The following is a 20,633-nucleotide window of genomic DNA, read 5'->3' on the forward strand; positions in this document are numbered from 1 at the left end:
GTATTTCATAGATCTGGGTGTAGTCATACTATGCTAGTTGACGATATGGAGGGCACAACGCGCAACAGGTTCCCCAGGCCCTTTCAAGACTGACGCAATCGTAACTTGGATCAAATGGTAAATGAAAGCCAAAACATTGAAGGCCACTCCAAGGGCAGGAGGGGCGAGCGTATTTGGCATAGGCTTGTGTTCCCTCTCGGGGATTTTTCTTGTGTCTGTACGCCTGAGAGCTCGTGAGAGTAACAAAGGCCAGAGACATGACAGGTTTGTTTCTGGCTTCACCGCGACAGATCATATGAGGGAGAAAGCTAACAGACTGACTTCTGGAAGCGCCATCGAATTCTCATCAGAAACATACCACTGGTGTAGTATGCAACGGCTATGCACAGGTCTTTGGTCTGAATAGAAGGACCCATGAGACGTATCCCTGACAAACCATTGCCACCTCATATATTTACTGACCGCAGAAACGGAAGACACGTCTGATAAGCTTGTTGGAGATGTTTATGTGTAAGCCGTCTCAGCAAGGAAGCGTGCCCCTTCTAGCTGTCAGTTGTCATACTGACACGTGGGGGCGACTCGAGCAATTCTAAGGGAGTGGTGAGATGAACAACAGAACCTCAGTGGCAGCAGGACCGCTGTCTCCTGTTGTACAGATATGAGAAAACAGACTGGGGTAGAAGGTCCTGGACGATGTGGTATGCAAGCATCCGCCTGTACTTCATTCTGACTCTGAGCCCGTGGGGCGGCCTCTAGAAGACAAGACAACCAATTCGTTATTCTTGGCTCTCATTTGCGGCTCAAAGTTCAGTCTCGTTCTCCAGCCTCCTGACTATACCGGGGAGTTAGCCATTCAATCAATGAGAGACGAACTGCAATATTAATCAGATGAAGCCATGATTGTGTGGTGCCCTGTCGAGTTTAGAGGAGAAGAGAGGATGTATCCGGGCGTGTAACGGACGGCACGGAGTGAAGGCTGACCTATCCACACCCAACAGCTCTAATATGCACCCCTGTTGCAGTTCTTTCTGCCATATGGTCCTCCTAATGTGGAGGGGAATTCCAGAGGATATAGAGGAGCTGTTTGATAAAGCGGGACTCTGGACTCAAACATATCTCCTAGGTGAATGAGCAAAACCGTAGCAGTGGGACAACGCAACAATACGTGCCTGTTCATCAAACTATCTGGAAACCTCATCCTTGCATTTCTCCCAAGGCTTTAAACTGAGCCCAATTTCTTTTACTATATCATTAATACCCTGCTCCGACATCGTTCCGTCATCTATCACTTGGTGGCTGTTCCTAGTATCTGCTAGCACCAGGCGGTGGGAGCTCGTCAACGGAGCTCTAGCCCCTTGGAAGCCGGCATTGAAACAGAAAGAACAAAGAAAACATAACGAAGAGTGTCGACCTGACCTAAACAAGGCGCGACCGACTTTTGGAGTTGCAGGTTCCCGAGCAACTTTGCTGGCCGAGCCAGCTCAGGCTGGGGTTCCTCACCACCGCCTATTTCGGTACACGCAGGCATATTTGCCCTTCCCCGACTTGTTTGTCAAGCTGAGGAGTGACTTGAAAGGCGAAGAGTTTCCACCAGCTGTAGCGTTGCGGCTGCCTGTCCTTCCCTGCAATCCAGAAGTAGTTATATCACGGCCGCTGCCCGCTGTGCTATCCAAACCACTTGGTTTAGCCATCTCTTTACGGCCAATCTCTGGCCTCCTGCATCTCGCGAACATCATTGCGCATCTCAAACTTCTGTTTCTGGTATTTCTGGCAAACTTTACTGGTTTTCATCATGTTGTCCCTTAAAGGTCTCCTGAACCCAGCACCAACTGGAGATAATGCTTCCCCCTTTCCTCGACCAAGTCTTGCGCTCGAGTTCCCACCAATCTCTAATTCCGAAGAACCATCAAATCAATCTCGGAACCGTTCTATGATGGCTTCTGATAGAGCTGGGCTCAAAGATGCCAACAACATGGCCAAATCGAAGCTGCGCGGCCCAGTCAAGTTTCACCCTTTCGAGCGTCTCGACGAGATTGCTTTGCAAGAGATACACCGATTCCGAGTCAAGCCTTTTGGGAGCATTCAGGATACAAGCCTTCACATCCCATACAACAGCGGTAAAAAGGACTTTTACGAAAAGACAGGACGAGAGAGCTTCGAGGGTAAGTAACCAAGTTTGACGTTGATCACCGATTACTGACGCAGGCCCAACAGTTTTCAAATACGAGTTTACCTTGACTGAACAGAACGTTGAGTACGCTGTGATGTGGGACTACAATGTTGGGCTCGTTCGCATGACCCCTTTCTTCAAATGTCGCGGCTATGGAAAGGCAAGTAGAAGAACAAGCCTCACACGCCTATACTAACTGTCGATGGAATAGACGGTGCCGGCAAAGATGTTAGGCCTCAATCCAGGGCTCAAAGAAATCACACATAGCATTACTGGAGGTTCTATAGCTGCTCAAGGTATGTTCCAGCCCTCAGCGTCTTCTAGTCGTTCGCTCATCGGTCTATGCAGGTTATTGGATGCCATACACTTGTGCCAGAGCTATCTGCGCAACCTTCTGTTACTCCATCGCGGGGGCCTTGATTCCAATCTTTGGCCCGGACTTTCCGTCTATTTGCATTCATCCCAGCGCGCCTGAGCATGGCCGCATGGTCATCAGCCCGCAAATAATCGTCGAAGCTACCCATGAAGCCGAAATGGCTCGGCGTATGCACATGAGTACTATCCCACCTAGCTTCCAAGGCGCTACGAGCTATCCAAGAGACGATCGAAGTATTCCGCAGGGCATCTATGCCCAACAAGAGCGCCGGCATCGATTCCGACCCCGTCTGTTCTGTGATCCATCGTGGGCCATGGACAGCGACGTCGAACGCCACTACATGTCAGCTCCCAACTCAGCCTCGAGTAGCGGTTCGGGACTTCCTGGATATATGGTGACGTCTCGTCCGGGGTCCAGCTGGACCGTTGCGAACCCGTCTAGCCCTGAGCCCAATCCCTGGCTCAGTGCGGTGCCTCGCATCCCACCCTTGCAGAATGAATCGGCTCTCTCGTCTGCTTCCTGGGGACCTAAGAGACGATTGGACTACGAAGACTGGGAGGGCTACTACAGAGAAAGTGCCAGTCCTGCCATGAGCCCTAGATCTACTCTCATGGCTTCGACCCCTGAGGTAAGCCCTATGAGGCAACGAGTGATCAAGACACCACACAGCGTACCTGATGCGGCCCAGAAGGACGCAGCTATGCTTCTCTTAAACCTCAAAATGCAGGACCAGGGGCCTTCTGCTCCCAACACCATCGAGTCGCCGCCTCCCATCCAGTTGCAGCCTGCGCTGGAGGAAGGACATCGCAAGAAGAGACTGCGAGCCACTTCGTTGTCAAAATAACTGTGATAGAAAGGGGAAAGGGCGCAATGGGTTTCTATCGACAAAGGAGTCTTTTGGGGGTTATACTACCAACAGCGAATAGAATGGAAAAGTTCGGGCACTTTATTTTACTCAATTATCAGTATCTGGCGATATCTCGATCATGTCGTAACTGCATATAGCACATCGTTTAGGGTCTAGGAAACAGCAATCACAAGTCTTAGTTAGTACACGAACATTTTTGTAAAACACAGTAACTTTTTTCTTCATATTCTTTCTAATCATCCATCAGCTTGCCTCTCCCTTTTCAGCCGCTCTCTTCGCCTTGTGCTCCTTTGTCCATGCCTCCGCCTTATCCTTAGGAACGATAAAGATCCTCACCACCTCGTCCACTACCTCAACCTTACCCGTTCCCAGAACCTTCAGCAGCGGCACCCGCTTGCCCATCTTGAGTAGACCGCCCTGTGTGGTTTCCACAAACGCCTCCACGCCTGCTGTCGTGTACACACCCTCCTTGTCCCACGGCAGAGGGAAAATATAGCTCAGATGATCCTCAAGCGAGTGTGTTTCCTCAAACGCCTTGATGAAATCAGACTCCAGGTGCAGAGGGTACAGCAGCACTGTTGGGAACGCAAGCGTACTGCGGGGATCATCAGGATCTGGGAGGAGCGCAATACCCGCGTCTTCCATCTCTGGTGGTTGAGAAGTTGTGCGTGTGGGAATATTCCTCGCTCGCAGTGCGGCTTTGATGAGAAGTGCACGTCGCTTCTCTTTTGCTTCGCGCTCTGCGTCCCTCTTTCGTCGAGCGTCGATCTCTTTAGCTCGCTTAATGATATCGTCCGCTACAGCACGCAACGAAGAATTATTCTCGTCTAACGAAAGACCCCGCGCACAAACATCATCAGCCTCCTCGATACGGTCCACTGCAAGGAGCGCTCGCGCACTGCGGAAGTATGCTTTGATGTTTCGCGGGTTGAGGCGCAACGCCGCAGCGCAATCAAGCCAGCAGCTGCGGTAGTTCTTAACAGCAAGGTGGCACGCTGCCCGGTTAACATAAAGCGTTTCAAGAGTCTCGCGCTGCTTCTGAATCTCTTCCTCAGTGTCGATTACACCCTCCTGGTTTTTTGTCTGCTCGCCCCTAGCGCGCTTGCGCTCTTCGCCAGCGAGAATAGCAATACCCTTTCCGTAAAACTCCTTTGCATCGGCGTAGCTCTTGAGTTTGAAGTACTCATTTCCACGCTCCTTGAACTCCTGGCCGTTCTCGAGTGGCGTGCCTTCATACGCAAGAGCCTGCAGTGCGGCAATGTCTTCATTTTCCTCGTTGGCATCGAGGTCTGTCATGAAAAGGGGCGACTTGTTGAGATCCTCCCATACTTCGTCGACAGTCTTTCCGCTGGCGATGGCATGAGCTGGGGGGAGTTCAGGTTTTGTGGCCTCTGTGGCGCTGGTATTTGGCTGTGATGAGGCCTGCTCCAGCTTCATGGCCTCATCCATCTTGTCGGTAATTTCCTCGATTTTCATTTTTCCCTCGTAGAACAAATAAATCTGCCACTGTTGTCTACTTGGGGCTTTTGTTGTGAGTCTTATGATTCAGATGTCACTGGTGGGTGGGTTCAAAGTGACTCGATTGCTAAAATTTGAGCTTTCTCCAACTTTTGGTGGGTGGCGAAAATTCTATTGGGCATCAACCAACTATCGCGACTCAGCATCCTCAGAGGGACCTCTTACTATTACACGAACAATTGAACACAAGCCATTACATAAATTCCAATGAGAAAGGCGATCCTTATTCCCTTTCTGTGACAATTGAAAGCGTTAATTCACTAAAGCACCCAGGTGGGAATGGACATATCTGTAATTACTTCTATTTCTATTTACCTCATTTTTATCTAACTGATATACCAAAGCCTATCTCCAACAGTAAACCAAATCAAGATTAAATACACACCGTGTCAAAACTCTTTTCTTCAATAATCAAGTCCAACTCCGAAAGGCAAAAAGTCATCCCAAACCAAATCAATCATTATACCTGGGGTATACATAACTTCGTAAGAGCGGCCGTGATAACACCATCCCATCTACCAGTCGTTTTTATAGGCAAATTATCAAAACATGCTTGAACTCCAGACTCATCGGGGTATAAAACAGTATGACTTGCTGCAGGCAATCAAGTCTTAAAAGCGGATTGAAAAACCCGCGAAATCGTTTCCGCACGTTCGACCTGATCGAGTTTCAAGCTGCGCCACGTGCTCCTCAGGGGGAGTCGTAGAACTCAGTCTCGGTCACTGTAACAGTCTGTTTGTTGGGTGCTTTGGAGATTTCCTCATAGGGCTTCTCATTGCGCCGGCGAGGAACAGAGAAGCACTGAATGGCTCCCAAAATAGCGACAATAGCGCTACCATACCAGGCCAAGGCAGAGCAATCCGATTTAGTACCGACCGTCCACAAGAATCCAGCGACGGGCGAAGCAATCATTCGGCAAGCAGCACCAGCACTTGCTGCTAAGCCGTTCACTTTTCCAAGAGCGCTTGGGGTGGGTGTAGCCTCCTTGATGAGGATCATAAGAAGAGGATATAGAATAATGGAGAGAATATTGCGGATGATAAGACATCCGTAGATAGCGGGGTATAAAAGGCTCTCGGGAACAAGGAGGAGCATGGGCATCAGCACGTAGATGATAGGGTGAAGGACAGTAACGAGCAGGAAAAGACGATAGGTTCCAAGCATCTTGACAGTCCAGGGGAAGACGAAGACCTGGATAAACAAAGCAATCCCGCCATCGACAGCCAAAATCACACCAACGTCTCGCGGAGTCATTCCCAAACCACCAGGCGAGTAGAAAGGAAAGATAGAGCCATGCTTGAGCATCTCCACAGCATTAACACGGTTGTCTTCGAAGAAGATGGGCAGCAAGTGGTCGAAGGTCATCGAATGGTAAGTGAAGATCGACAAGGCGACAATGACGCCGACAACACGGCAATTCCAGATCTTGGCGGGAGCTGCAGCTGTCTTCTCGTTTTCGATACAGAGAGTATCCCAGTCCCCAATTGAGCCATTGGTTGATTCCTCGGTTGTCTCTATCGCACCATAGGCCTGCGGCTCAATCTCGGTGGCCATTCGGTTGTTCATCATGAGAGGAGTCTCCTCGCTGATGTGGTGTTCGGTGGTAGGAACGTGCTGGGCCATGTCGGGATGGGTTTCCTCAAGGAGGAGGAAACCGAGCACAATGCTCACAAGCAGCAATCCTGCGCAGATGACGTTGGGCAGCAAGTAAGGCTGACGTTGGAAGAGGCTGCCGGTCGGGAAAGATTCAGGCCAAGAGTCATGGGGGTTGGCAAACATGCCACCGATAGAGGGGCCAACAATGGTTCCAATGCTCCAGACAAAAGGCATGATGGAGTATGCACGTGCTAAAATATTGGTCAGTCCTGGGAACTTGAGCAATGGTTTGCAGACTTACGCTCATGCTCAGGCTTGGTGACCAGCTCCCCAACCATGGTTTGGATAACACCAATATTACCGTTCAGCAGACCACCGAGGAGACGGCCAAACAAGGCAACACCGAAGCTCGGAGCCACTCCTACTATCAACATGCTGATCATTGTACCAAGAGATCCAATAATCAAAACAGGCTTGCGGCCGATACGATCGGATAGGGAGCCCCAGTACGTTCCCATGACAGCTTCGGCCAGCGAAAAGGCGGATATAAGGATGCCAGAGTAGAACGAAGCATCTTCTTCGCGACCTATTTCGAAGCTTTTGACGAGGGCCCAGGCGTATGGGAAGATGGATGTTAAAGCGATAGGCTCAGCGAGTCGAACAATGGCTTATGGAGAGTTAGCACACGTTGCTAAAGATGTAATTCCTGATCTTACCCAGAAGGAAGAGCTGCATGGCTGGGAAGGCATCTGGGTCACGAGGACCAGTACGAAGGATACCCATGGCGACTTTTGTGATGGATCACAGCCTGGATGGAAAGAAAGGCAAATTGTTGAACTTATTCAAAAACAATCGCCTCCTTGATCCCAAATTGGACAGGAAAATGAGCAAAGCGACGATTCCACGAAGAAAGGGATATTGGAAAAGGCAGAAGGGTGGTTATCGTGGCCCTTTGAGGAGATGGAAGTGGCTGTTTGGTTGGAGAATTTGGAGAGCCAGTCAGTATGGGATTTCACAAGGAAATCAGCAATAGCAGAATCACAACAGTTAAGATGAAAGAACAAGAGCCTGGACTGGACTGGAGATGGGAAGTGATTCAAGCTTTGGAGATTGAAAGTTAGTTAAACAGGTGGAAAAGTTCAATCACGAAGGAAAGGAAGGAGGGTGGGAGACAGGATATTTCTACCAAAAGTCAGTCAAGCAAAGTGCAAGTGCAAGTTGAAGGAGAAGAGGATCAGCCCGTGTAAGTGCGGCGACGCCTTTCTGTGGAGACCGAAATCGCAATCAAAAGCCAACTTCGACCTTGGAACAAGCCCAGACGCTTCGCTCGCTCGCTCACTCGCTCTCCCTGTCCGATAAGGTCCCGTCAACTTACTCGGCGGAGAAAAACGAACTTGGCCTTTGGTTGCAGTGGAACAGTCAAACCTTCGTTTGCAGCATGTGGGGCGGTCGCTAAGCTTGTCCTTGTTGCTGGGAGTTGCATACACCATCAGCAAATTTGAACCAACAGTTGCATACGACAAGGCCCAGAGAAGAAAAACCGGACGGTAGAACAACACCGGGCGCGGCCAGAGTGAGTCAAAGTTTGCCTGACCTTCCTTCACCTGTTTGTTGTCTTGGTGTCAGGTGTCAGAGATAAGAGATTCTGAATCATTTACGAGCAATGTTTCTGGTGTTTCCGTCCACTGCCACGAGGATATGGCATTGAAACGCTACACCTTCTTACCTCCCTGATATCGGTTCATATATATACATATGCATGCGTCTCTGGTCTGAGACTCAACTAGATAGCCACACCTTTCATGCTCTTCTCATGCCACTGTTGACTGCAGGCATGAAGTGTCTCGTGATACAGGAAGACGAGACTGCTCCACGGACTATCGCAGGTACATTTCCGGACTGTCGGCAGGTGATCACTTGAACACAGAAAGTGAGTGAATGGAGCCATCGTTAGACGGGACCGATGGAGTCGTTGGCGTTGGTGTTGGTGTTGCTTCACTCAAGTCCGTGTCAAGTGTGTCTTGGTCTCCCAAGATGGAGGGGAACTCTCGGGAGCGTCCTGGATTCTGCATACCAGCTAACGGAAATATGTCGCTTGATTGGGCGGCTTGGCCGATAGTGGTCTGTATCAAGGTTCCATCCTCAACGTCGCATGCATGTCGATTGCCGGTGGGCCATCCCTAGGATGCCATTGAGGCCAGAGCTTCCTTCTAGCGTATGACTCTATCCAGTATCTGAGATTTGAGCGTATGTAATGATTGGCTGTGTCTTTTGTTTAGACCCGCCACCTGGAATTGAAAATTCTCTCTTCTGGTTGTTTCGTTGCATTGCATTCGTTCGTTCCCATCGGAGCCGATGACCGGGCATTGAGCGACTACGCAAGACTGTCTCTGGTGTTGAATTATTCTTTTCGTAACATCAATTTTAAGCGCTGCGTAACGACTCAAGCCATGTCATGGCTTGCATCAGCCACACAATCTGCAGAGCCGTCATGAAGACTCAGTTGGTTAAGTCAGTGATACCTCCAGCGTTGAAAAGAAAAGCGATCAATATCTCAAACCAATATCATATCCTGGAAATATGGGTGATATTCATTATCGACACACTCTCAAACGTTTGCTTGTATGCTGTGGTTGTGACTGTGTATCCATTTCATCATCTCCTCACTCTCACGGACTTGAGCAGATCCCAGTAATCCAGATGGTTCCATGCAACTCAACTACGAACAAGGTCCTTGCTGCGACTGCAACCCTGCGTAATACCGGCCAAGCTCCGCTACTGGTGGATTCAAGCTCTAACATCTCTGATTCTCTGTAAAGCGAGATACGAACCTTGGGAAAGGATGCGGCTCAACAACGTCAGTGGCAGATCGGGTTTCAGATCCCAGAACACGGCAAAAGCAATAATTTACCACTTCCCGACATCATTGGCAATCATGTCGGTGGCGCGCTAAACAACGGTCAAAACAAACAACGTAGAAGGACACATGTCAACAAAAGCGACCCTGGAAAAACATTCCGAGAACCGGGTGCATCCATTGAGCGGATAAGGGGACCTTGAGGCTAAAGAAGAGAGATTAGACGGCTGCAGGTGAGTTGAAAGCGGAAAAGTTGATGTTACTGCAACGTGCGACTTTTGCGAGTTGGGTTTGGCGCTGGCGCCTCTTCACTTGATGCTTGCATTGCTTGGCTGGTGGTGGGAGTCTGTGCGCCCGCTTGGCTGCTAGTTCCATCCGAGACTGTGGTCTCTGTGAGATTCCTCGGAAACTTTACGACCAGTACTGACACCCCTCCATCTTCTGGCCTCCCTCGTCCCGTCCACAACACACCTTTCTGGCCTCCATCTCGATGGTCGAACAATTCAGTTCCCCCTTTGTCAAACATCGTCATTTTCCCCGTCTGACCTTCAATTGTGTATGTCATTCGACGAAATGATACATAACTTGTGCATTTTGGCCATTCATGGCTTGACTGTCGTTTCACATGCGTCCACAAAGGTCATTTCCTTCGGCAACCTAAATTGAGTGTCTTTGCTTATCTCGCAGATCACCAGCGTCTGGCCTGTCGTTGAGCGACCCACCAGCTGTTGACCTGCATCCCAAGCACACTGCGCTGCCTGCGCTGCAATCATGGTTCCATGCAATTTGCACTTTGGTCAATCGCCGATAGTGCTCCGTGCCGAGTCACCAGCTTACCTCTAGGCTCTTGTGGTAGTGCGAGCAATGAGACCCAGCCACCATACAGTTGCAGGACTCAACGTCCACCGCCTTTTGCTAATCCTACCAACCCTCACTCATCATGTAAGGCATGAACTGGACTACCAAGGGAAAACAGGGAGATTCTGGTGACTAAACGCTTAAGCCTTCTGAATGCGGGGGGGGTTTGAATTGGATCGCGTGGTCCATGGCTCTCTTGAACTTGGCCCCGTGGTCTCCCAGAGATTCTTCTTCATCTCTTTGCGCTACACATTGAAAAGACCTGTCTGGGCCCACTGTCGCCTAGGGCTTCCTGCACTAATTACCCACCGCATCTCAGCGTATGCATCAAACGAAGCGGCTAAAAACTGCCTGCGCTAGTTCCCGCCTTGTCCTCTGCGCCGACTCCACCAGTCAAGGTGGGACTATTTCAACGACACACCATGAACACGGCTGCGACAACGGCAGCATCTGAGTCGAGGATGAGAGAGAGCGGCTTTCAGGCTGATATTTGTGTGAGACTGCTGATTGAAGGATTAAACCGGGCTAGGATCTTCACGTTAACGGTCCGAAGTCTTCAAATGGTCACAGAGTATCACTCCCAGTTGTTCCGTCGCCTTTGAATCTCTTCGGACCATCGGCTCGCTCACCGACCCAAGCGCGACTCGTGTTGCCAGCCTGGCACTTTTGACTGTAACGACCACAGGACTCTTTCCAAAATATCCCGATGATCCGCAACTACCAGACCAGGTTAAGCTACCAAGCCAGAACATGAGGTCCAGGCCTCGTCTAATTGCGGATAGGCGAGCAAATGCTGGCAATCCCCGCACAGAGAAACTGACTTGTAATGCAATGTGGGGCTGCATCCCAAGATATGTTACTATTCTTCCAAGTGAACAAAAACAACAGCTTTAGCGTGTTTTGAGCTGGGAGCCACTGTGGAAACTATCCCGAAATGCCTCATTTTACTCTAACTCATTACATGAGCACCTCCGTCCCCTCACGCAACACGAAGACCGGGGACCTAAGTCACGGATCTTGGGATAATTTGACAAAAGTCTCCTCAGTTTATTGTAAACTAAAGTAAACTGAACTAAGTATTTCATCCCTTGAGATCGAGGTCCTACGTTTTCTGACCTCCCCTATCCTCCTTCTATAACATCAGATCAGATGCCCAAGCGTCGTGAACACAGCGGGCGATCGCATATCATGCCCCGGCTGCATGCATCACATTATCATAAGTTGTCTCGGTTAGCTAGCGTATGGGATTCCCTTGTTGAAGTGGCACATCAGCAGCTTCAGATGCATGCTGCATGTGGCGTACATCTTCTCAAGTTTGCTTGAACTCATCTGCAAGATGTGTCTACCACTAATCTAAATTGGAATTCTTAAACTGCCTTACCGGCTGGACCAATTGCAACTGATTGAACCCCTCATTCTTGCTTCAGCCCAAACCAAGAAGACGTTACCACGCCATCTAGATGCTTCGAAGTCAGATCAAACGTTGCCGCCCCCCAGACCAAGCTTAGAACGGTCGTGAAAGGGTGGCTGTGAAGGCTATCTCCATAATTTCTGGAACTCAAAGATCGGCATTCCAGTTGTGATAGTCGGGGGTGGCGAATGAGGATAAACCATTGTTCAACATCAATCGTGGCGTTAGGCACCAAATATTTGTTTATACTATAGTTGAGAAACGATACTGGCATGAGGTTTGTGTTCTGCAACGCACAAGCATACGCGCACTCTGCGTGTTTCGAAGCTCAACGTCCACATGTTGTTGTTCTCTCTGTGATACATTGCACTCTCAGGCACGCTCACGTCTATCGTGCGTTCCTTCAGAGGCCACGTAACTATCGCCTCTTCTTTCTTCAACTTTGAGAGAGGCTCATCATTCCTCTTCTCCCATAGATCCTTTGTTTTCAGATTAGGAAAGCCATATCACGAAGGATGCTGTTATGCAGTCAGCGGATAGTCGCAGATCTATACCATTCAAAAGATTGGACATCAATGCTGTGAATGTGTTGCAACAACCGCGAGTTCCTCTGAAGATTAAAGCGTCTATCGTTATTGTAGTCCAACTTCTATGATCTGCAAACAATGCATTGAGTCCATCACTCAACGCCCATTTTCTTCAGAATAGCCTTATACCGCTCCGCCTCCTCAGCCATCGCCTCAACACTTCTTGGTTTTCGATCCTCATCATCAACTCTCTGTAACCCTCCACCCGGCTTCGGCCGAGTGCTCATCTCCTTGTCCCATAACGCACCACCAACATTGCCCTCCTCTCCCGCAAGCTTAACATACACGGCATCCGGACTTCCCATGTCTCCAGCCGTTCGCGGAACAACGTGGACATGAACATGTGGTACCGTCTGCCCCGCGTCAGCTCCGTCTTGCACAGCGACTGAGAAGCTTCCGGCCTCGGGTTCGGGGGTGCGGAAGTAAGCACGTGCAAGCAGACGCTGGGTAAGCTGCACCGTTGTGAAGAGATCTGAGATCTCAGTGGTTGTCAAGTCTGTGAGACGTCTGTGCGGGTTGTGCGGACAGACGAGAACATGGCCTTGAATAAGAGGTTTGAGATTCACCAGGGCGAAAGAATGTGGTGTTGTGAGGAAGACCTAGATTGTTGTCAGTATGCAGTAGTGATAAGAGCAAGCTCGGGTCTGAGCTTGACATCGAGATTCAACATGGTTCTTCACCTGATTTGTGACCTCGAAAGGCCCAAATTTGACAATCCGCCCGGCAGCTCCGGCCGCAGTCATAATGTTTCTCACTGAACGACTTTTTGCAGTTGCCCAAGCTCTAGATGCAAGCATGCTCCAATTGGTAGAGGACCCTTATCTGCTATTACGGTGGTCTTCGCGGAACTTTGATCAAGTGATGAAATTAATTGGTCTATAATGAAGAGAGGGCGTTGTCTGAGTTTCGACTTCTTCGTTGTGTATAAATCACGTCGTTTAAAGGTGGTGATCTGATGTCATGAGTGAGCTCTGTTCCCCTGTGAGAACTCAAATGGGACCCACATCTTTTGCACCAATTGTCTAACACTGAGCCTTTTGGCGGAGATCTCCAGCATTTCTCAGCGGAAGATGAGTGTTTAATATCATTGTTGAGCAGTTAGTTGTATATTCAATTCGTGAGTTGCTTCGTGTATATTCTATGGCCAGATACTCCAAAGCGTTGCCTGATACTATTGTACAAGAGTTACCAACCATGGCGAACTGTGCACCTTTGTACTGTAACATAAAACCAACAAAAGAAAATCGTTTCTACTAAAGAGTCGGGTATTTCTTAGAATCTGACTTGGTCTTCCTCATCTAGAGGAACTTGGCCGTCTGGAACTGCGAAAGCCTCCTCTGTCTGATTGAGAGGCTGTCGTTCCTCTTCAGGCTCATCTTCCCACACGACTACGACTCATTAGTATCAAATCATATTAAAGAGTGGGATGTTGACTTACCGTGGGGCCTTATAGCAAAGCTCATCACAAGAGCGAATCCAAATATGCCTGCCAACAGGACAAAAATACCCTGGTTGAAACGTCCAACCGTAAGGGCATACACTCCGTTAAACAAGACTGGTCCCAACACTCGCGCAAGAGCATGCATCATGCCGATTGCTCCGAGCAGCTGGCCAACTCTTTCAGAGGGTACATGTTTGGTAATCATAGCTTGGCCAGTTGCACTACCGAGACCTCCGACAGCGGTGACCATGCCGCTTGCAACAAACACTCGCGATGAACGGGCAAATACATATCCAAGAGACCCGACAACATCTGAAGTCAAAGCGACTCTCAAGATCAGGACGTCGAGCTCATCTGCTCCACGGTTCTTCTCAACGGCAGCCGCACCGGACTCACGGCGACGACGAGCTGCCGGGCGAATGCGGCCAAAGTAGTTGATAACAGGGAATATTCCCATAAGAACCACGACGCGAACAAGTGAGAGAAGAGAGACAAACTCGGACTTTTCAAAAAGGTCCCAGTGGTATGTCCGTCCGCAGTAGAGAACAATGACAGCACCTGCGGACATGCTTGCTCCAAGGATGATGGTATCATTGATAGCAAGGGCAATCAAATTCCGACGAAGAGCCGGCGATGTGCCAGGGCCAGTAGGGTAGAGAGCCTTGAGAGGAGCGAAGGGGTTTGCAGTTCGAAGGGTATTCAGCCATGATGACGAGACAGGCGATTGCATCTCCTTGTCCTTTTCGTACTTCTCCCGCGCTGCCAATTGTTTCCTTTGAGACAATGACTCGGGCACAACAAGCCAAACAAAAAGCATAAAACCAATGTGACATCCCATGACAACATAGAAAATAGATAGCAAACTACCAGTCCACTTGACGAAGAAGCCCGCAAGGAGGGGACCAAATGCAAGTCCCGTGAACAAGCACGCATGCACGTAACCCATAGACACGGCGCGTTTTGAAGGAGGGGTGCAGTCACTTGTGTAAGACTGTGTCATAATACTTCCCGTAGTGAACGATCCTGTCATACCATCAAAGACGCTACCTAGAAGCAGCCAGCGATAGCTAACGACGTCGGGATATCGGGCAACCAGGATAGTGATGAACTCGGCCAAGATTCCACCTACAGAAGCTAGAGCCATAAGCCGTGTACGACCATATCGATCAGATAAATGACCGATTTTTGGCGCGACTATAGCACTTAGAATACCAGTGAACAAATTCATGACCAGCATGAATTTTGCCACGTTTGCTTGGACTTCGGGAATATCGCATTGGGGGTTTTCAGATCCAAGAAGAACTGGTTGAAAGACTGCATCTGGATTACGGCTGTGTTCATCTGCGAAATACTGCCTGCAAACGAGTTGAAGAATCCTTATCGCATACACCGGTAAGCAAAGAATTTCTATATATCGCGAACAACGGATACTTACAAGTCAAGTTTAGGGACCATCACACCTCCAAAGGCAAGGGTGAAGATGATGTATGGACCAAGCAACCAATAGACCTATAAGCAAGGTCAGAGCTGAACAATATGGTTTTGAACAACGTCTAAGCTCATACCGATGGTTGCCGCCACCAGGGCAGGCCTTCAAAGTCCTTGAAGGCATCCCAAGCGGGAGTTGTAGAAGATGTTTCACTGTCTGCATCGCGAGATTCGGAGCTGGTGGGCAGCAAATGTGTTGCTTCGTCTACGATTGCAGTCTCTTCCTCGTGAATACTATCGTTCTTCGCCATATTTTCCTAGCACGCAAGCGGGCCAAGTTTCGTCGGTTCGGTTCGGATATAGGGAAGTGCTGCGCGCAGCAAAGTGATGGCCAATGAAGCCTGTATTCAATCACTATGTTTCTGGGGCATGGCCGAGGAGGAATCGAGAGATGGACGAGACTTTGAGAGGATAATAAGGACTAGGTTTTGCATGTCTCAAAAGTCAAAACAAGCGAGAGGGTTGTGTCGCTTGTAAGTGGCATGAGATAAGTGTGACGAAGAAGGGATCTGGTCTGGGGAGGATTAATAATGTATGATCTAGGCGCATTTTGGGAGCTCTCTTGCGGATACATGATGAGTCCAAGTGCTAGGATGGTGTTGTGGAGTCCATCATCCATGCTATCCACGTTGGGCCATGCCAATTGTCCCAAAGCCAGACGAAACACGATCGTTTTAAGGCTTGATAAGCCATGGGTCTTTTCTTTTTTACAGTTGTCAGTCTCTGAGTTGCTGTCTTCTATATACGTTAATGCCTTGGTGATTCTGATGCTCAATCACGTTATGCTGGCGCCATTGTCGGGCCCATCACGGCATCACTTGATTCATGCCAGATTTGCTTCTCTGGCACCTTTGTTGAGATAGATAAATGAATGACGCATTCCCTGCGTCTTATGCATACCATGCAGGCTGGGATCTGGCAGTATCTGATAAGCTAACAGCTATCGTGGGTGCTGGCGTGGCTCGTGGTCTCGCGTTGGCTTGCTCTGATAGGCTACTGCTCCTGAGTCCTCAAAGTGTGGCATCGAATCGCATCGGGTTTCGGGTTTTGATCCAACCGACTCCGCAAAGTCCGCGATCAACAGGAAACGAGCGCGCGGTATGGAATAAGATCATATTATAAATCTGCTGGAGTCTATGACCGCGTATTCCAAAGTTGCCTACAAACCTATTACGTCTACTATGATAGTTAATGATTAGCTTGCTTACTGCTTTATCTCGGATTCCGGACCTTTCAGGACCTCTTCTTGAATGTAAGAAGTCAAAGTTGACTTTAATAGCATGATGATATCAAACATACAACAAGGTGGCTTAGAATCCCCAAGCTTGCTATATTCATATTTCCTCATAGTTTGTTAGTGCAAAGAAAGCTCAAGAGCTTAAATTTGTTAGTCATATCCCCTAGATCTCGGACATCATTCGCTGGTGTTCTTCGTCCAGGTGAGCGTCTAAGTCCTGGACCTGTGCTTGACTCAGATCCATACTGCACATCGTCAGGTCCTAGTTTTTATGTTTTTCGCTGCCGTCAGTCAATTCCAACATGTTTTCTTTTGACTTCTGATAGTCGCGCCAGGTGCCATTCATTATCGCCAGAGAACGGAGCTGCTCGGTCTTCCTCTTATTGTCACGATCTGGTGTCGTAGTGGCTGTTTCCAATCACGTCTTGAATGGCCCTCTTTGCTTGGTCGACTTTGAATCGTGAGTCCGCAGTGATAAAACAGTGAAGGGGTTCTCTGCAATCGTTTGCAGTGGCTCGGCGAGTTCCTGTTGCCTCTCGTTCTTTCACCGAACCCTTTCCACGAATAACATTAGCTCCCGACTGGTTATTGATAGCTTTCAAGCTGCTTCCACGGGGCCCCAGAATTTGCCCAATGAAACGCACATGGGGGGAGTCAGCAACAGGTAGGTAGATTTTGTCAGTAAACGTCTCTCTTCCAACGGTAGTCATATGGTGGTCGGTACGCCGGTATTGTCTTGAAGGCAGTCTGCACCGGTTGCTCTCTCTCTCTCGTTCCAGCTGCTTGCGATAACGTTGCTTGCGAGTGTTAGTTCGCTTGCCCGTGTTATCATATTCTGGTGTAGGCGATAAGCACCGAGTTGAAGTCCCAGTGGTATGGTTGAGGTCGTTTGTGCGAAGTTTGTCCGTGATTTCAGCAATGCGAAAGCCCACGATGTAAGCATTTAGCTGTTCGCTTGTCATCGGTGACCTGATAGAAGTGACAAACCCAGTAGGGGCGCAACTCGCTTCTGAATGCCACCGATTCGCTCGTTGACGTTTGCTGGACATTGATTTAGGAATGTAGTCGTAGTTCTTAGTAGACATGTTAGTCAAGCAAGAAGTCTCATGAGTAAGGTGTCACTTTGGTTATTTGTGCTCAAGGGATCGATCTGTAAAAGTCTTGTTTGCAATGTTCTATGTGATGCCGGAACCAAAACTGGGCGACACGGGGGACATGATGGAATTTATACACGACCCGATTACCCCATCAAAGTCACACGTTAAGTAAAAGAAAGATTATACGAATCTTTTTCCACGCCTTGAAACTTTGTTCCTTCTTACCCAATAAGGCTTCTCTCCTGGAGTTAACGTCTGGTTGCCTGAATGATATAGGCTCAGGGAGCAAAAAAACATCAAATATTAAACTAGGGTGCTAAAATTAACTAGTCTAAAGGCCTGCTAAGGTATACTTAGCTTACCTAAGCCTTTTTGTCACCTAGAATAGAGGTCCTAAGTTTTCTTGCCTCCCCTAGCATGGCTCTGCAGCTAGCGTTGCTTCGCAACTGTGGGACTATAAGAGCTTAACACTCATCCAATCATAACCCCAATCTGACTGACTCAGCAAGAATTGCGCGCTGTAGATGGAACTTGGATATTTTCAAGAAGCGTGTCTCGCAGCTCAGTCCAGGCTCCATCGTATTCAACCACCATCCAAAGCGTCCTCAGCAAACACCGCCGCGATGCCCGTCGTCAAAGGAGGCGTTTGGACCAACATTGAGGATGAAATCCTCAAGGCCTCCGTCTCCAAGTATGGTCTAAATCAATGGGCGCGTGTCTCGTCGCTGCTGGCGCGCAAGACTCCTAAGCAGTGCAAAGCTCGATGGAACGAATGGCTCGACCCCAGCATCAAAAAGATCGAATGGAGCAAGGAGGAAGATGAAAGACTTCTCCATCTCGCCAAGATTATGCCCACTCAGTGGCGCACAATCGCTCCTATTGTCGGCCGAACAGCAAACCAGTGCCTCGAACGATACCAGAAGCTCCTCGATGAAGCCGAAGCGAAGGAATCATCCAGCCTCGGGCTGATGGGCCCAGAGGGAGGCGAAACACAAGCTCCCAGCGCCGATGATGTTCGAAGACTTCGACCTGGCGAATTGGATCCCGATCCTGAGACGAAGCCTGCGCGACCCGACACCATCGATCTCGACGAGGACGAAAAGGAGATGTTGAGTGAAGCTCGAGCCCGTTTGGCCAATACTCAGGGTAAAAAGGCCAAGAGAAAAGCTCGAGAGCGTCAACAAGAGGAGTCGCGCCGTCTTGCTGCTCTGCAGAAGAGACGAGAGCTTAAGACAGCTGGTATTAATATTAAGGTCACAACCAGGAAGAAGGGTGAGATGGATTACAATGCCGATATTCCTTTCGAGAGAAAAGCGCTGCCTGGCTTTTACGATACATCAGAGGAGATGGTGCAGAATGAGGCGCAACGCGCAGCTTTCGATCCCCGGAAACAACAGCTGGCCAACAAGCGCAAGGGTGAGGGCGAGGATGACAACGACCGAAAGCGAAAGAAGACCGATAAGGACGGGGCGTCGGAGTCATACAAGGCCGCTCTGAAGGCTGGTCAGCTACAGAAGATCCGAGAGGCCGAGCAGAGCAGTAAGCGTCGTGGCCTGGTTCTGCCCGCTCCCCAAGTCAGCGAAGGTGAGTTGGAGGATATCGTCAAGATGGGCAGGATGGGTGAGGCCGCCAATTTGAGGGCAAGGGAGAGTGAGAACGACGCTACTCGAGGACTTGTCAACACATATTCTACTCTGAACTCCGCTACCCCTATTCGAACACCAAAAGCACCTGAACAAGAAGATCACATCGCCAACGAAATCCGAAATATCCGAGCACTCAACGACACAAATTCTGTCCTTCTCGGTGGTGAGAACACCCCTCTCCATGAAGGCGCAGCCTCGACTGGTTTCGATGGCATCGCCCCTCGAAAGCAGACTATTTCTACACCAAACCCAATGGCCACCCCCCTGCGGGCAGATGGCGTGGCGGCCACCCCTGGTCGACCTGGACAAACACCCATGAGAACACCAAGAGACACCCTATCGTTGAACCAAGACGGGGGCATGTCGATGGTTTCGGCTACTCCCAGAGACATTAGGACGAGAGATATGGCTTTGCGCAGCCAGCTCAAGTCCGGTCTGGCTTCTCTCCCCAAACCGAAAGACACGGAATGGGAATTCGATATACCTGATGAAGAGAAGGAGTTGATGCAAGTCGATGAGATGACTGAGGAAGATGCTGCAGAGCGGGACCGCCGAGCACGTGAGAGACAAGCAGCCGAAGAAGCCCTCGAATTTCGAAGGCGAACTCAAGTTATGCAGAAGAACCTCCCTAGACCGGTTCATGTTGATCTGCCCAGTTTATTGAAACAGGCTAGCAGTATTTCTGATGTTGCTGAGTCTCTTATTGCGAAGGAGTCAGCGAATCTGATGGCAAATGATGCAATGAGATATCCTGTCCCTGGTGGCAAAGTCAGTGGCGCACCTAAGCCTCTACAACAAATCGATGACGATGCTCTCGCGGAGGCTCGTCTATTGATTATGTCTGAAACGAAGCCCCTTCCCAAGTTCGAAGATATCCAGACTGCATTCGAAGCACGCGCGAGCAGCTCGCTACTCCTTGGTCTGGGCTGCTATAATGATGACGAGGAAGAGCAAGGGGCAGTCATGAAGATAGCATTTGATGTAAGTTTTGATGAGTTGCATAGGTGAACCTTGATACTAATTGTTATTCAGGCTGTTCAAGATTCCATCATGGCTTCTGCTGAAGCGGGCGCTAAGCTAGAGAAGAAGCTATCACTTCATCTCGGTGGTTATCAGAAGCGACAGAAGATGCTTCGTGATAAGATGGGTGATGCTTCCGAGGCCTTGGAGAAGGCACGCGTCGCTCTGGCTGGTTTCAAGACGCTAGCCATCTCAGAGGATGTGGCTATCGAGCGACGACTAAGCGCTCTACGTGAGGAAGTCGGGTTTGTTAGCCGACGGGAGAGAGAAGCACAGGAGAATTACAGAAATGCAAAGGAAGAGCTGGACGCGCTCATGGCATCGGGAGTTAACGGGGTTCATTAATTGATGTGTTATTCATGGTGTATAAATAGGGGCTCAATCGAGGCTAGCATATCTGGGTCTAATCTAACAATCTGTCCGCTAGGTCATTACGCTTGTATACTTACTATCTTTTCCTTTC

At 49.4% G+C, this 20,633-nt stretch overlaps 8 protein-coding genes across 8 annotated transcripts; 3 read left to right on the forward strand and 5 right to left on the reverse strand.

Moving 5' to 3' along the window:
• Positions 1 to 1,303: 1,303 nt before the first annotated feature.
• BKA55DRAFT_395894 (uncharacterized protein) lies at positions 1,304 to 3,524 on the forward strand. The gene is made up of 4 exons (XM_046186037.1): positions 1,304 to 2,162; positions 2,215 to 2,330; positions 2,382 to 2,466; positions 2,519 to 3,524. Exons 1-4 carry the CDS (start codon positions 1,793 to 1,795, stop codon positions 3,388 to 3,390), a joined length of 1,443 nt encoding a protein of 480 aa, XP_046048876.1. The 5' UTR covers positions 1,304 to 1,792; the 3' UTR covers positions 3,391 to 3,524.
• Positions 3,525 to 3,557: 33 nt separating this feature from the next.
• Positions 3,558 to 5,028, reverse strand: BKA55DRAFT_570886 (uncharacterized protein). The gene has a single exon (XM_046193027.1). The coding sequence runs from the start codon at positions 4,888 to 4,890 to the stop codon at positions 3,658 to 3,660; it is 1,233 nt and encodes a 410-aa protein (XP_046048877.1). The 5' UTR covers positions 4,891 to 5,028; the 3' UTR covers positions 3,558 to 3,657.
• Positions 5,029 to 5,622: 594 nt separating this feature from the next.
• Positions 5,623 to 7,311, reverse strand: BKA55DRAFT_513060 (major facilitator superfamily domain-containing protein; the record flags this gene model as incomplete). Its single annotated transcript, XM_046187862.1, has 3 exons — positions 5,623 to 6,779; positions 6,830 to 7,195; positions 7,245 to 7,311. 3 exons carry the CDS (start codon positions 7,309 to 7,311, stop codon positions 5,623 to 5,625), a joined length of 1,590 nt encoding a protein of 529 aa, XP_046048878.1.
• A 2,844-nt stretch (positions 7,312 to 10,155) lies between these two features.
• Positions 10,156 to 10,505, forward strand: BKA55DRAFT_570891 (uncharacterized protein). The gene has a single exon (XM_046193028.1). The coding sequence runs from the start codon at positions 10,165 to 10,167 to the stop codon at positions 10,336 to 10,338; it is 174 nt and encodes a 57-aa protein (XP_046048879.1). The 5' UTR covers positions 10,156 to 10,164; the 3' UTR covers positions 10,339 to 10,505.
• A 1,678-nt stretch (positions 10,506 to 12,183) lies between these two features.
• Positions 12,184 to 13,301, reverse strand: BKA55DRAFT_395971 (HIT-like domain-containing protein). Its single transcript, XM_046186039.1, has 3 exons — positions 13,246 to 13,301; positions 12,922 to 13,193; positions 12,184 to 12,840 (listed from the first exon to the last, which is right to left on the reverse strand). Exons 2-3 carry the CDS (start codon positions 13,036 to 13,038, stop codon positions 12,334 to 12,336), a joined length of 624 nt encoding a protein of 207 aa, XP_046048880.1. The 5' UTR covers positions 13,039 to 13,193; positions 13,246 to 13,301; the 3' UTR covers positions 12,184 to 12,333.
• On the reverse strand, positions 13,302 to 15,560 carry BKA55DRAFT_395970 (major facilitator superfamily domain-containing protein). Its single transcript, XM_046186038.1, has 4 exons — positions 15,248 to 15,560; positions 15,118 to 15,191; positions 13,680 to 15,058; positions 13,302 to 13,629 (listed from the first exon to the last, which is right to left on the reverse strand). The coding sequence occupies exons 1-4, from the start codon at positions 15,419 to 15,421 to the stop codon at positions 13,514 to 13,516; spliced, it is 1,743 nt and encodes a 580-aa protein (XP_046048881.1). The 5' UTR covers positions 15,422 to 15,560; the 3' UTR covers positions 13,302 to 13,513.
• A 1,233-nt stretch (positions 15,561 to 16,793) lies between these two features.
• BKA55DRAFT_540496 (uncharacterized protein) lies at positions 16,794 to 17,492 on the reverse strand (the record flags this gene model as incomplete). Its single annotated transcript, XM_046190273.1, has 1 exon — positions 16,794 to 17,492. The coding sequence occupies one exon, from the start codon at positions 17,490 to 17,492 to the stop codon at positions 16,794 to 16,796; it is 699 nt and encodes a 232-aa protein (XP_046048882.1).
• A 635-nt stretch (positions 17,493 to 18,127) lies between these two features.
• Positions 18,128 to 20,515, forward strand: BKA55DRAFT_540497 (pre-mRNA splicing factor component-domain-containing protein; the record flags this gene model as incomplete). The annotated part of the gene is made up of 2 exons (XM_046190274.1): positions 18,128 to 20,131; positions 20,183 to 20,515. The coding sequence occupies 2 exons, from the start codon at positions 18,128 to 18,130 to the stop codon at positions 20,513 to 20,515; spliced, it is 2,337 nt and encodes a 778-aa protein (XP_046048883.1).
• Positions 20,516 to 20,633: the final 118 nt, after the last annotated feature.

The sequence above is a fragment of the Fusarium redolens genome (assembly GCF_020744475.1).
Source record: "Fusarium redolens strain MPI-CAGE-AT-0023 chromosome Unknown BKA55scaffold_9, whole genome shotgun sequence".
NCBI lineage: Eukaryota > Fungi > Ascomycota > Sordariomycetes > Hypocreales > Nectriaceae > Fusarium > Fusarium redolens.